This window comes from Xiphophorus hellerii, chromosome 7 (assembly GCF_003331165.1).
Source record: "Xiphophorus hellerii strain 12219 chromosome 7, Xiphophorus_hellerii-4.1, whole genome shotgun sequence".
Lineage (NCBI taxonomy): Eukaryota > Metazoa > Chordata > Actinopteri > Cyprinodontiformes > Poeciliidae > Xiphophorus > Xiphophorus hellerii.
This window is the reverse complement of record NC_045678.1, coordinates 23,363,203-23,378,501: the sequence shown is the minus strand read 5'-3', so window position 1 is coordinate 23,378,501 and position 15,299 is coordinate 23,363,203. Positions and strand designations below refer to the sequence as shown.

General features: G+C 37.8%; 1 protein-coding gene across 1 annotated transcript in view; it reads left to right on the top strand.

Annotated features, from left to right (window-relative positions):
- The first annotated feature begins 7,444 nt into the window (after positions 1-7,444).
- Positions 7,445-15,299, top strand: part of asic4a (acid-sensing (proton-gated) ion channel family member 4a) — a 135,927-nt gene continuing 128,072 nt past the window's right edge. Inside the window, exon 1 of the mRNA XM_032568197.1 lies at positions 7,445-8,020. Coding sequence (XP_032424088.1) covers positions 7,445-8,020 — 576 coding nt within the window. The remainder of the gene's footprint in view (positions 8,021-15,299) is intronic.

Genomic DNA, 15,299 nt, shown 5'->3' with positions numbered 1-15,299 from the left:
TACGTACTTTCTGCAACTTCCATGTTGCCTTTTACCTATTTAAAAATAAATATTCATAAAGCCTTTTCATGTACAGCTCTGGAAAAAATGAAGATTGATACTTCATTTGAGTAGAATCAGTGAACCTCATTGGAAACCTCCTGGTTATTCCACTAAATATTGATTTCTGAACTCTTCCTGAGTTAAAACATCAGTGTTGTTGTTTCTAAATGAATATGAACTTGTCTTATTGCATTATTTGAGGTCTGAAAGCACCTCAAATATTTTGATCATTTCTCATTTTGTGCAAATAAATATAAAATGTTTGCTTTGAATTTCAGAGACATGTCAGTAGTTTATAGAATAAAAGAACAATGTTCATTTTACTCAAACATTTACCTATAAGGAGTAAAATCAGAGAAACTGATCGTTTAAAGTGGTCTTTTAATTTTTTCCAGATCTGTATTTGTTCTTTAAATATCATTCTTCCTTATAGATGTAAAATACATGTACTTTGGTACTCAATGTGTAAAAGCAGGAAAATCAAATTAGGACAAAGATTAACATAAAACATTAGGAAGCCCTCGGTCAGCAGATTGCAGAGTTTAACAGCAGCAAGTACTTGACATGAATCTTCATTGGGTTAAAACCTTTATTCATGCACTATTAATTGCTACAATTGGTAGCAGGGTACTCAGAAAACACTTTAATGTAAAAACATTATTTGCATACACACACACACAAGCATGAAATCTGATAGCTTCAATTTTGCTGATAATGTTTGTGCTCCCAAGGAGATAAATACATTGGATTTTAAAGACCCCTTTATGGGTTTAATGAACGCTTCACCCTCCAGGGAAAGCTATAGAGACTTTATAGGTCTTGAAAAATTACAGTTTGTTTATTAGTGTGATCATTCAGTCGGCATAAAACATGCCTTTTTAACACTAGAAGAAAATTGTTCTATTTTTTTACACAAACACATGAAAAGGTTAGAAAATATCTCCACTTTTCTCTGTTGATTTTGTTACAGTTTAAACAGTGAGTGTCATATATATATATATATATATATATATATATATATATATATATATATATATATATCATCACGGCAAGTTACCCTTATTTCCCCTGACAGAATCAACAAATAGAATGAGGAAATTATTGTCGTTCTATCATTGTCTGTATGAAGACTTTAATATTGTGTTTTCCCCACAGCTTCCTGCCAACACAAGTCTATCAGCTCACCCAGGTGTGTGCTCCTCAGCTAATTAGTCCGCTCTTCTGGAAAATGTAGGCTTGCTCCATGCCAGGAGCTCGGCAGTTAGCGTCTTCTAGATGTTAAAACCACAATTAAGCTGTAATTTATGTTGGCTGCCACTGATCACTTGACGGGTGCCTTTCACTGTGACTCAAACTTCATATTTATCATTCGTGGGATGTTTGCAGAAGACCAAATAGCCTGAAGAAATATTTTGCTGCAACAAAGCAAAAAGAAAAGATTGATACTTCATTTGAGTAGAATCAATTTCTCATCTTAGATAAGATATTAAAAGTTTCCGGTTTTCAAAATAACCAGTGGATCCAATTAAAGCTTGTGTCTTTGAACGTATTGCTATGGAAAAGTATTTAGATTTTTTGTTTTTGCTTTTGTGTCACTCTTTCAGATCAGCAAACAAACTTTAAAATCAGACAAAGATAGCCAGATTGAATACAGAAAGAAGTTCTCAAATTATTTTTCCAAAATAACCTATGTAACCTATACAAACCTAATAACTCGATTGATTTATTTCAGATTTTTAAAAACAAGAAAACAAGCAATCAGCAGGTAGACAGAGAAAACTTACATTACCAAGAACAAATAAGAAGGAAGAAGTGAACACTTATTTAACCCCCTTATCTCAGTTTAATGAAATATATTACTTACCAACTCAATAATTATCAAAAATGTGTAATTAAAACTTCATGTTATAATTTTCATGTGTCTGTTCAATATGCTGTGCTAAAGAACCAACAAATAAATTGTTACATAGACAAAATGGTTACAAACTTTCTCATAACAAGACAAGAAAATCCACACGGATAACAATAAATTATTTATTTTGCTCTCTTCTGTAAACATAGTTTTTTCTGTATAGATATATTTATTGAGAATGTACAACCAGTTAAAATTTGCTTTTAGTGTACAATAAGCATAGTTTTTATTCAACCACAGTTGAAGATTTTTGATCATTAAATATCTGTTTAAAGTCATTGTTTTGTTTTTTGAGCCGTTGATTGATCGACTTCCTGGATTGAAACAATCAAATGTGAGAAAAAATGCAAAAAATCCTTTATTTTTGCAGCTGTGTAGGTTTTCATGTCCGCCCTCATTGGTTTGTTTGGATTCAGCCCCAACTCAAGCAGTGTGTGTGCCCCACTGTAACAAGCATGTTGTTAAACGGTTGACATGTTCTGGGAGGTCGCCGATGGTAACATGTGACAATGTTGCCTAGCAACAGGTGTGGCTTGAGCCAGAGTCATGAAACAGTGGTCCATTATATGAACAAATTACAACAATAAACCCACCAGTTAGAATTTAAATAACAATTAAACAGTAGATGTTGGCAAAACATTTGAGCCACATTTAGTTGTGTCTACTGTCTTCCACTCTTTAAGTCAAATACATTTAGAGAGTTTTAGATTTTGTGAAAGATCAATTTATAGTCGTGAGTTGTGTTAAGGAACAGAACGATGTCATGTAGATCTAGCAGTTAGTTATTCATTCGTTGTGTTCTGCTTTGGTTTCTTCTGTTTTCTGGTTCAGAATTTTATTCCATAAAATTTCTTGATTGAATTTTCTTCATGGTTCCTCACTCAGACGTTCTCATTTTGGTAATTAGCCTCCCATCTGCCCCTCGGTCCACTAATCACCACATCAGTTTATATTTCTCTCGTTTTTTCAGTTTGTTTTACTGTTGTTGTCTGTTCTTTGTGCCACAGTCCCAGTCTCTTATAGTCGCTTTTTTATTTTTGCCACTTTTTATTTTGATTTACCTCATTTGGACATTTTTTCAGCTTTCAGTAACAACTTTTATGATATCTTTTGCCTGTTGCACTCATTTTGACCCTTTTGTTTCAAATCCCGTTTGGGTTTGTACACCAACCAAACACTGACAGCTTCATAAATCTCAAATTGGGATTTAAAGGATCAGTGTTCAACAATAATCATTTAAGTCTAGGGATTTTTGAATGGTCAATCCCAGTCCAAATTCACTTAAAAACACCTTGAAATAGTTTTTTAGGCTAGCATTAATGCTAATTTGCTGTTAGCCAATCATTGCACTCAGTCTTATTGTGTTTACAAACTGTATGTTGTCAGACATTTTCTTTCTTTTTCTACCAATTAGCAAAACTTTCCCACAAAGGTGATTCAGAAGTGGTGGAGGTTTTTTTGTAGCTGGATAGTTGCATCAAACCCAGTCATGAGTCTAGATTGAAAGCCCCAAAATCTTTTTTGTTTTTGGTTTTGGTCCATGGAAAACCCAAAATAATATATTTTATTTTTTGTGTTTATAACTCATAATCCACCCATTTCAGAGCAATGATGTCATAGTACCACCTTTAATGAAACCCTGAAACATCAGTGCTTTGACTTCATGTGTACTTTTATTTGCTGTTGTGTGTCTATGGCAGAATTAAAACACAACATACAAACTTTGTATAGTCGCTGTAGTGCTTTGGGTCATTTTTAGTGTTTTCATGTGGATATTTCTAAAAATAGCACAGTGTTTGCAAGATAAATGAAAAACAAAAAGGTTGTTTTGACAGACTGTTGTCATATAACCATGGCTTACGTGTGTGTTGTTGGCCATATTTACTTTCTCCACAACAAGCTGTCTAAGTCTGGAGTTCATGAGACGGGCGGCAAAACAATTGACATTTTCTTATCTGGAATTGAGTTTAAAACATATAAAATTTTTACAAAATAAGATTTCTTGATACGTGGAGCCTGTTGGATAACTTTTAGTTAGTGCCTCAAACTGAAAAGCAGTTGATGAAAAGCAACCATTGGCTGCGGAGACATCCAACAGATGGAGCTCTTGTGTATTAAAACGATCTGCCTTTTCTCTGAGAGGACATAAATTGTCCAGTTTTACAACCTTTTTCTGCATCACAATAACACATCTGAACAAATATTTCAAAAACTGTGTTGAATAAATCAAAGGCAGTCCTTCGCAAACATGAGGTCCTAAAGTACAAAGAGCTCCTGCTAATGTTTTTGTAAAAATGTGGCATTATTCATAATGTCAAAAATAACTTGAAGGTCAGTGGCATTTAATTGTGTTGTTTTGTTTTTAGGGCATCACACACAAAGCGAGCCGCCTGTTCGGAGTAAAATTGGCTCTGACAAACTAATACGATGCCATCTACTCCTTTAGTGGTTTTCATGCACCAGATGTGTCTGCATGCTTTTTATTCACATTTGGTATTTAGCCGTGGCATGGACTGTGAGCTTTCATTCCCTCTGTGAGACTGAAAATAACCCCAGCATCCTCGGGGGATGACAACATAAAACAGTGGACCGCTGTTAGTGGACCGCAGTGTCTGCCAGAGGCTGAGCCCAAACAGGGGCGCTTCACTTCTGCAAAACTAAAACTAATATCCTGCATATCTGGTTCTCTCACACCGTAAAACACGAGTTTAACTGGAAACAAGCATACAAAGCAAGTAAAGGAGTGGGAGGTGCAGGAACTTCGGGAAATTAATAAGAAATTAATTTCCAGAGATTCCTGCACCTTTTATTTTTCTGGACCTCTATAGGTGTTTTCACATCTGATAGTTAATAGACTCTGTTTGATTAAGAACCACAGCTGCAACATTTGGTATAATTTTTTCTGGTTTGGTTCGCTTTCACACCGAATTGTGTAAAACAAACCTGTTCCACCCCTCGCCTGTGGGGGCGCTGCACCAAGAACCACTGAAGGAAACGACATGAAACTTCTGAAGAAGACATGAGCACAACTTCCTTCGTCACAAAATGTAAACAAAAACGGATTAGCATCAACTTTTAGTGGTTGTAGGATTTCTCTTTTGTATTTAATTAAAAAAAAAAAACATAAACTTTTTGTCCCGCTAGCTTAGATTCTCGTGTTGTTTTAGGTGTTTTTAAGCAGAATGACCTGCGCTGTGGTTAGCTTCCTGCTTTCGGATCGGTCTGGATAAGGGAGAAATGGGAAGCAGAGAGCTGGGAAGGGTAAGAGGTGATCTCACCAGAGCAGAGCAATGAATGTAAGTAAGTGTTAAAATGAAGTGAAGAGCTTACTGGTTGATGAGAGCTAAAACCCGCCAGGGTGGAGTGGAATCCAGTTGGTTTGTGTGATGGTTAGAGATCCAAATGGACCCAAGAGGCTTGGAGCTGAAGACATTGAGGTGATACTGGAGACTTGAGCTGGTGGAACGATGAAAGCATTAGAGAGCAGACAGGTTGGCTTGTTAGAGGAAGGTGGTGAGGAAGAGGAGCCAGTCTTGAACATGATCCAGAACCGTCATCTTGAACGAGGAAGTCCAGGAAAAATGAGGAGAAGCAACTAAGAGACATAAGTTACTATGAAAGTTAACTTTTATTCAACCAGTAGCTGCGTTTCCATTACAAATGTGTGCAAAACTTTGTTAATATTTTGTTAATGTTGATAAAACAAACTTCTGCAATTGCATGTGAATAAGTTTCTCCCAGTCGTTAGAAAAATCATTGTCCCGCCACTTCCTGTCGTCTGTATAATTTTTTTCCACCAGTAGTAACATATGGTGAGAAAACAGCGTTTCCATTGTAGTTTTGGAAAATAAACTAATTTTGATACAACTGAAAAATCACCTTATCCCAAGTACAAAAACTTCATTTATGAATGAACGAAAAGTTTTTTCGTGACTTTTTTTTTTTTGCTTGTTTGTTCTGTTTGTTTTTTGTTTTTTTCAAAATTGTTGCGTTTCCATTAAGCAAATTTTATTTTTATCATTTCAATTTGTGCAATTATATGGTCAATGGAGATGCAGTTACTGACTGGTGGCGATCTCATCTCCTTCACCCTCCAGTGGAGAACCTGCAGCTCTAAAACCAGTAGAAAAACTACAGCACAAACACAATAACCTGGAATCCTGACACAATACTTCAACCAAATCCCCTCATTGTTTTCAAAATGCACAGGAAACTTCTGCTGTTTCACAATTTATCATTTTAGTTTAACAAATTCTTCCTTTAAAATATTATCAAATTGTCTGTTTCAGTAGAAAACACTTGGGAAATGTAATAATTAGTAATTTCCTTTCATCCCGTTATGTGTTTTTGTACCTGCGATTGTTCCGGTTTCAACTAAAGTCACATTTCAGTCGCCCTCCCTGACTTGACTTGGCACGTGTGTTCGGAGCGGCTGAATTCACTTTTAAATATGCCTTTTCTCTGGAGGTCTCAGCCCCTTGTGATGTGACCCGCATGACTAATTCCTTTTAAAGGGGAATAACATGCATTAGGGCTCTCTCTTTTCTTCCTTCTATTTGCATAATTTTGTTTGGCAACTTGGCAAGGAGCCATTAACGGCACCGAGACACACACTGTAAAGGTTAGGGGCTGGATTTGGATCGATACTTTTATTTCAACATCTTCAGTTGCATCGGACTCCGAATCGGTGATGCATTCCTTGATTCAGATGCTTGAGATAAAGCAACATCTTTACACTGACTTTTTAAAAAGTCTCCTACAGACATTTCACTCAATCAAAAGTCTTTTACTTTGTTTTTGTCTTGTGCTCAATCGCATTTGTGCTAGTTATTGCTTCAATTAGACGTTCTCTTGAGGTGACGTTAAAACATGTGGTCCAGCTGTGTGGGAGAAAAACAGACTGCATTCGGGTCAAGAAGTGAAAGCTCGACCAAAACAAGTGGATTACGCAGCAGGGAGAGGTGGGGGGGACACAGGAGGATGACCGGGGGAAGTTGTGTCTAGCGCCAGTCAAGAGGAAATAATCACAATGTTACCTTCTCATGAAATATTAATCTCCCTCTTCCTATTTTAGCCCGGCTTTAAAAAATAAAAAGCTGTCTTTCCTCTTTACCTTTAAGGCAGCATGCAAAGGTATTTTTGTTTCTATTACTTGTTTTTGGCAGCTGTATTACTGCTGATAAGTAGGGCTGTGTGAGCTGATCAAGTAGTGAGACAAGCATTCAGAGCAGCAGCAGCAGCAGCACAGCAGCAGCGCTGTAGTCACAAGGAGCCGTGGCAGCCGAAGCAGCAGCAGCAGCACTATCAGTCACAGCGCAGGCAGCAGCAGCGACAGCAGCAGCAACAAACTCTCTCCCGTCTTTCTCCCCCCCTCTTCTTTCTGGAGTTGTATCCCGCACCGAGGACAAACGCCGGGGAAGTAGGAGGGAAGTGATCCAGGGCTGAAAGCTGCCATCAAGAAGAAACAAAAACGCAGACCTGGCTGCCCACATGCCTATCGAATTTGTTTGCAAAATCAAATTTGCAGAGGAGGATGAGAAGCAGAAAAGCAAGCAAGATGGGGATAAGGAGAGCCTGATCGAGGAGAGCTGTACGCCGCCGGCCAAAGACTTGGCAGGGTTTGCTAACTCCTGCTCCCTCCATGGGATCAACCACATCTTCGTCTCTGGCCGCCTGGGGATCCGGCAGACTCTCTGGGCTCTTGCCTTCTTGACTTCTCTGGCGCTCTTTCTGTACCAAGCGGCCAAGTGTGCCATCTCCTACCTGGAGCACCCTCATGTGACGGCGCTGAACGAAGAGGCAACCCCGGAGATGGTCTTCCCTGCCGTGACCATCTGCAACATCAACCGGTTTCGCTTCTCAGCCCTCACCGACGCAGACATCTACCACCTGGCAAACTTGACGGGTCTGCCCCCCAAGAACAGGGATGGGCACAAACCCACTGATTTGATGTATCCTGCACCTGACATGCAGGACATCTTCAACAGGACGGGGCATCAGCTGGAGGAGATGCTGATGAGCTGCAATTTCAGTGGACAGAACTGCTCAGTTGAGGACTTCTCTGTGGTGAGTGCCAAACTTTTGGAAAGTTTTGCTGAATTAAATCTTTGCTTAAAACTTCTGCAGTTTTCTCAAGTGAGAAATATTAAGAAAGAAAAAAAACAGAGAGAGGGGGGGGGGAAGTGAATTTCTTTTCCTTTATGTCCAAGCTTACAAGGATGGGAATGTGATTCCCATGATGCAGATCTGCATGCAGAATTCATTGCTTTTTGCTGGATCATTGAGCTGCGTCTCTCGCTAAGTTCCAAGAAGCAACAGTGTTTTCCGTCAGACCAGATCCTCTCATGTCAGAGAACGAAGTCTGCTTCCTACAAATGGAAAACACAGAGCTGTCACAGGCATTTGTGCACTTTTTTTAATCTTCCTGCAAAGCAAACTGCACTTTAACACCACCGCTACGCCAGGCAGCTGAGAGCGCATGGCAACCAAATTGTTATCGAAATTAGCCGACTCTCTCTATCTCTCTTTTTCACGCTGTCTCTCTCTCTGCCTGATATCGTAGAGTGAGAGCGGCTGCCTCTCTATCCCGCTCTCCCAGCTCTCGTACCTTTCATGAGGAGAAGGAGTAATGCTTCTTCAATGTTGTATTTCAATCCTGCTGCTGTTAGGATTAAATATTTAAAGACTGACATACATGATTTTTGCATTAGCTAGATTGACTAAAAGGAATGAAACAATTTCCATGAGAGGCAAAGTGTGTTTATATGCAAGTGTGTGTGTGGGGATGGAAGAGGGGAGATCAGGTGAAGGAAGGGCAGTTTGAGCCTGTTGTCTGTGGGATGTTTATTTAAGGCATTGTCCTTACAGGAGATGGATTTCCCCTCCATCTTCCCTGCAGAAATATCCAATTGATTTAGAGATGATAAACTGCAGGTGTCACAGTTTAATAGGGCATGTTGAACAATGATGTGGTCACAAAGATTCAGTCTTATCCCTAAGATGATGCATAATAATGTGCTAGGTTGAACCAGCCAAAAAATAAATCTCTGTTTCGGTTTTTATCCCTGCGACTCTGGGATATTTATGTCTTTGTTTTTGAAGCGGCCTCTCAGACTTGGATGCAGAATTACCTGTGACATTAAAATGGATGCCCCTTGAAGAAATTTTCACAATTGCTCAATCAGGCAAAGGAAAATGTCAGCCTCCTTGGGGGAGCTGGAAAGTTTTTATCAAATTCTATCTGAAGTAAGAAAATACAGTAAAAGTGATATATATGTAACGCGCTTCCCCCCTCCTGGTGGATTCACACATAAAAGACATCCAGTAATCCTCCGTTCCAAGTCAGCCTCCCTCGGACTTCATCACAGATGGCAAACCTGTAGAAAGTTTCCCGCCAGACAATGTTTTGTCTCCCGTCAGCTGTGTGATATGCATTTTTTGCCGTTGGCAGTTCGATCCTTTTCAGGCAGCTTCACAACTCGGTCTCTCTGCATCCTGGTGGGGACACACAACCTGTGGAAACAAGATGTCTGAGAGCATCAAATCAAAATTAAACAACTGTCTTGACAAATCTGTGACACGCGTACAACAAACTATGATAAAAAACCACCCAGGGATTGATGGGCTCTGATTGGTAATTGAGTTTGCCTCTTAATGTTCTTAGCTTATTTTTAGCACTTTAAGAGGCGATCACTGGAAACTTTGATGCACAAATGGAAAAAATTCTTGCAAATTCTTCATTTTGTGTTGCTTCCAAAACTACAAATTTTACCAACCTTTTTCTGCTTGTGCATTAATTCAGATTTGAAATCAGCAGTTCACACTAGGAAACTGGAAGTTGGTAAAACCCTGATCGGTGCATCCCATTATTCATCTTTTATATTAAAAACCAGTTGAGCCCCCTATTGATCACATGTACAAACGCATAGACGAGTCTCGTACAGTTCGGTCATTATTGCTGTTCTCCTGCGACCCTCCTTCAGGATCCGCTCCTGTTAATGTGTTTTTGTTCGATCGATCATACAGGGAGCGACAGATGTTTTATTTCAGTAAAAAGCTCTGTGAATCTGTGGCTCTCGGGAGAGAGAAGTGATGAAATAAATACAGCTTCTGTGTTTTCTAACATTCGATGCTTTGTAAATAGATCCTGACCTCTGGCATTGCATTGTGGGTTGCATTTGCCTTGCATGAATCAAGAATGGATGAATTCATATTTATATTACTCTATGTGATCGTTAGTCAGAGATATTCCTGCACATATTTCCAGTCTTTTAATCTCAAATTTCTACAGTAGTATTTTTTTCAGTCCAGTTTAAAGGACACAAATTTACTTTCGGTTTAGTGAATATTTTTGCAGAGGTCAGTCTTAAAAAACGAACCTGTAAAAACTGCAGACAGTAAGGAGCTGGAGGCATAGATATGTGCATGTATGTAAAATTATGGAAATGTTTCAGTGATGTGTTTATGCAGATCTTCTTTGGCTCACTTTTAAATGAAAATATGACTATTTATTTATTTAGGTGTTGTTTTTACAATGGCCAGGCTTTAAATCAGGGTTGTCAAACTCATTTTCATTTTGGGCCACATCAAAAATCATTAATGTTCTCAAAGATCCAGTTGTGTGGTAAAAAGCATGAAACTGCTAAAATGTTAGTAAATAAATGTCTCTGCATCTGTACTTTTCCCTTCAGGATTTCCAGATTGTTTTTAGGGATTTTTTTCACAGATTTTTTGTTGCTACTTTATAAACATTTGCGAGGAATTTGGCAATATTTTTGCTTATACATGAAATTAAACGTGACTTTTGTTACTCACCGTATTGCTCTTAGAACATAACTTGACATCAAATAAGGTGGAGAAAGCAGAGTAGTAGAAGAAGTACCAAAGGTTTGGAGTTAGCATCACTTTAACCATTTTCAGCAAAACAATTGCACATTTATGCATTATAAAATGATGGATGTAACGTTTTGAGAAAGAAATGGGAGGTAACATCTCAAAATACAGGTGTTTTTTATGATGTGTGTTTACTAATCCTGTCCAACCCTGGAAAATAAACTTTTCCACAGTTTGCTTTGGTTTCAGATCTCCATTGTTAATTTTAAATGAATAAAAAGTTTGAGATTTAAATTTGCAAAGTTCCCAGTTTTACGGATGGATAGATCTTTTCATTTTGGGTCTAATCAAAAATCTGAATGTCCTTAAAGGGCCAGTTGTGCCACAATGTATTGATAAAACCCATTAAACTGTTAAAATATCATTAAATGGCTGTTTGTTCCAGCATTCAGTAAGAGATTTTTAAAATTAAATAATAATGACCATCTTTTCACACTGGTCAGTCCATCCAGGATTTCTTGATTGTTTTTGTGGTTTTTTTGCAGTCAAAATCACAGATTTTGTGGTGCTAATTTAGAAATATTTGTGCTCATGTATGATGTTAAATGTGACTTTTTATCAATTTCCGTATCAATCACGGACTATCGAGTAAGGCTGAGGAGGCAGCAGCCAGTTAAACCGAATGTTTTTGGCCAATTTTGAGAAAAATTTGCAGTAAAAATCTGACAAAATGTGGTGATCTGTCGATTTTGTGTGAGTTTTGCAGATCTGTGAACAACTAGAGGGACTTACTGATGTAATTTGGAGTCTACAGGGCCACATTAAAAGCTGCGGCGGGCCAGATTAGGCCCCCGGGCCTCGAGTTTGACACATAAAGTCTAAAATATTTTGCCATACTTATTCAAAACTTCCATCAAAGTCCATTAGTTTTCCAGACTGTGTGGCAACCCTGTTTATTGTATTTGGTTAGTAAATCTTGTTTTAAATGTGTCTTAAAACGTCCATTTTTAATATTAGTTTACTCCAGAAAGCCCTTTCTTGACTCACGGTACAAAAACATAAATCGCAAAGCAAAGCCCTATGACCGTTTTAATTTATGACAGGAAAATGAAGTGTCATTTTACAGAGAAATTTGTTTTGCTCCTTTCGCCATCACAGACTGCCATGATTATTTGGCATAGGTGAAAAGACCATTCCTTATAATTATAGATAACATTATTGACTTGGATTAATCTCAGAAGATAAAGCTGATTCAACAAGCCATGAATAAATAGATTAATATTTTTCTCCCAGTCTGACTCCCTGAATAATTGTTAATCTAGTGTTTAGAGCTGTCGCAGAAATGAGCAGCAAGCCTTTTGTTTTTTTATTTTTTTTAAGCAAAGCGGTGAATTGGTTTGCTCTGACTCTCAGCTGTGTTTGCTGCTGCATTATCAGATTTTGCTCTCAGCAAGGACAGATCCCCACTGCATATATTCATGGAGATAGCTGAAACACCTATGGGGTGGCATTTGAGGTGATCTATAAAAACCTGTGTTAACGGGGACGGCACTGAAGTGCTCTTCGACTTCAATTTGTCATTTCACTGACTGAAGCCTCTGTTGTGTATTTTATAGATAATTGAACGTTTAATGGTAAAAGGCACAGACGATGTTTATCCCGTTTACCCTGTTTTTCTGTCCCTCACAGCAGAAAAGGACCTTAAACTACATAAATGTAATTTTATAATATAGAGAATTGTAACAAAAGAGGGAATCTGAAGTGCGCTGCCCTTCTGTGGGTCATCAGAACAGAAAACTGATTGCAGAGTGAATAAAGGCTAAATGCTTTAAACTTGTAAAAAAGGTTTTTTTCTTTTTTTACATCACAAAGAGTCATAAGTACAATCATACAGATATAATGGGCTGGGATGAGATCTTTACTATATGGTAACACTGAGTGAAAATACAGCAATTTTATAATTTCAACTGCTTTTACTTAAAATGGAGAACTGATTCACTCTCATCTGTCGTATTTTAGTAACATATTTATGGCAAGTTTTGAGCAACGTCTCCCCTTTTCAGAAACTGTTGCACAAAGTATTGCAGAGTTACGGTACCGCAAATCTGGTTTGTAGAAATTTCGGCCGAGAGATGCCAGAGAAAAAGTCATTGACCTGAATTTTTGTCCTTTTATATAAAGCAGAGAGTAAATGCTGCCCCTCCCCAACCTGTTTCTGAACACTGCTTGCCAGCTAGTAGGAATAAGGTCACTACAAGTTCCCTTGATTAATACCAAAACCAAATTTGACTGAAGAGAAACATTTCCTATGATAAAAAAGCGTGGACTGCCACGGTGTGGAAATGAAAAAGGTCCCTGCCATTACTTTTAAGAAGGAAATACAACTTTAAGACTGCAGGCAGTAAAATACAAGCTACACGTCTTTAAAGCCTCCAACTAGGCTGAACACCTAAGCTCGATTTCCCATTTATTATCAGCTTTTTATATCCCCCGTGTTCCTCTATAAAGAGCTACACACCAAGCTCAACACACACTTAAAACATGCTAATAAATAAATCAACTGCTTTATAATTTCTTTTAATTAAAATCATAAAAAAAGAAATAAAATTTACTCTGTCAACAATAATTAACATTACTTTTACCAGATTAATAGGCATGTTTTATTACAGTAGTGGCAATTGGAGTATTTTGGTGCTTAATTATTTAGTAAAATATTTTTTTTTATTTTTCAGAATATTGTAATTACATAATCTTTTTACTCCAATTTATGATTTCCAAAGAATCACACACAAGCCTTTATCTATCAACCAAATAACGTTTAAAATCACACTTATATTGAGAGTGAGCGAACCAAAACCACATGCAGAAACCAACAAGTGGCTGATTAAACACAATCCTGGGACTCTGATTGTTTTAATTTCTATTTCAGTCTATTAAAGTCTATAAAATATTCCTGCTCTGCCTAAGTGTACCTAACAATAGTTCTGATGAGAACGTTTATTCTCTGCCTCCAAGGACGCTGAAAGCAAAAGTTCACACTCGATTTGATTCATTTAATTAATAATTCCACTAAAGATAGCTGATTTTATTCATGTATTTGAATAAGCACTGCAAAGTAGTGATATTTATGAAAGCAGACGAGTGTGAATGGTGAATAATTGAAAGTTAGCAGAAGGAGTTTAAAGTGGAGATGCTTCTAAATGTAACACTGGTAACATACAGCTAGTAGGAAATAGCTAACCTTTAATCAAACCAGCATGATCTTTCAAAATAAAGAAATCTAGGCCACCTTAAGAGCTTCTGTCAACTAACATGTAAAGATTTAGAAAACTCTCCTGGTTTTTTGTTTGACGTTGACAGGCTATGCAAAACCAACATCTGATGGTTTCAAAATGCTAAAATATTTATCCAAGCTTAAAAGTGAGATAAGGCGGGACAAGAATCGATTCATGTCATAAATGTACATAATTATACGTTTAAAGTAAGTGAACAGTGGGAAATAATAAACATCATGATGGGTCAATGTTTGTTGTTTCTTAGAGCATAGATGAATAAGCTGTTTAATTTCTCTGACGTTGTATTTTATGTTTTAAATAATTTGTTTACAAGAGTTGCAGCTCACAAGATGTTTCTGGTTTCTGTTGCAATGAATCAGAAATTTCAGCTACAATTTTCTGTTTTTGTCATCATCATTTAGTTATACGTTGAGAAAATACGTTATTGTGCGTTCACACCAAACGTGTTCTGAGTGTCGGGCGCGATTAGTTTACATTCAAAGTCTATGTGGAGGCGCGTTTCACGCATCTAGCGCGCTGCGATTTGGAGCGTTTGACACGTCAAGAGCATCCAACGCATTTGACAAACAGGCCGGCAACGGAGAATAACGGCTAGAGCGATTTTGACAGGTTTGATGTGCCTCCACTATGGATGCACAATATTTTCTGCATGGTATTGATAGTTGCAAGTTGAAAGTGGTGCATCATTTTCAGCCTCCTTTTTAGCATTTGCACTTGGGAGCAGGCTCCATTGACAAAGCAGTATTTTAATTCCACAAGCCATATAGTTTCAGTAAGTAAGTATAGGAAAACAATATCAGTATTGGTACCGTTTATCGACCAGATGAGTTTTAGTATTTCGGATATCCTGTCCAATATTGTGCCTCCACAAAGGCTTTGAATGTAAACCGGACGCACCAAACGCTAGGTGTAGAGCAAAACGTGAAGCATCTGCATTCAAAGTGCGCAGGCGTTGAAATGGAAGCACCGGATGTGTTTTTGGCGCACATAAAACATTTTTATGTGGTTAAAGTCAAAGTGAAAGTATTCTAATTGAAGGTTGATAACTTGATGTTACAAAACTTCCCCTATAGAAGAGTACTTCTTCCTTACCACTCCGGTTTTCTGACGCATCTTTCTACCAAAGTAATCTGATTTAGCCACGATTCCCTCAGTGAAGCAGCAGTGGTCTCAGAAAACTACCTTGGTTCCTGTCGAAAAATACACCTAAACATTCA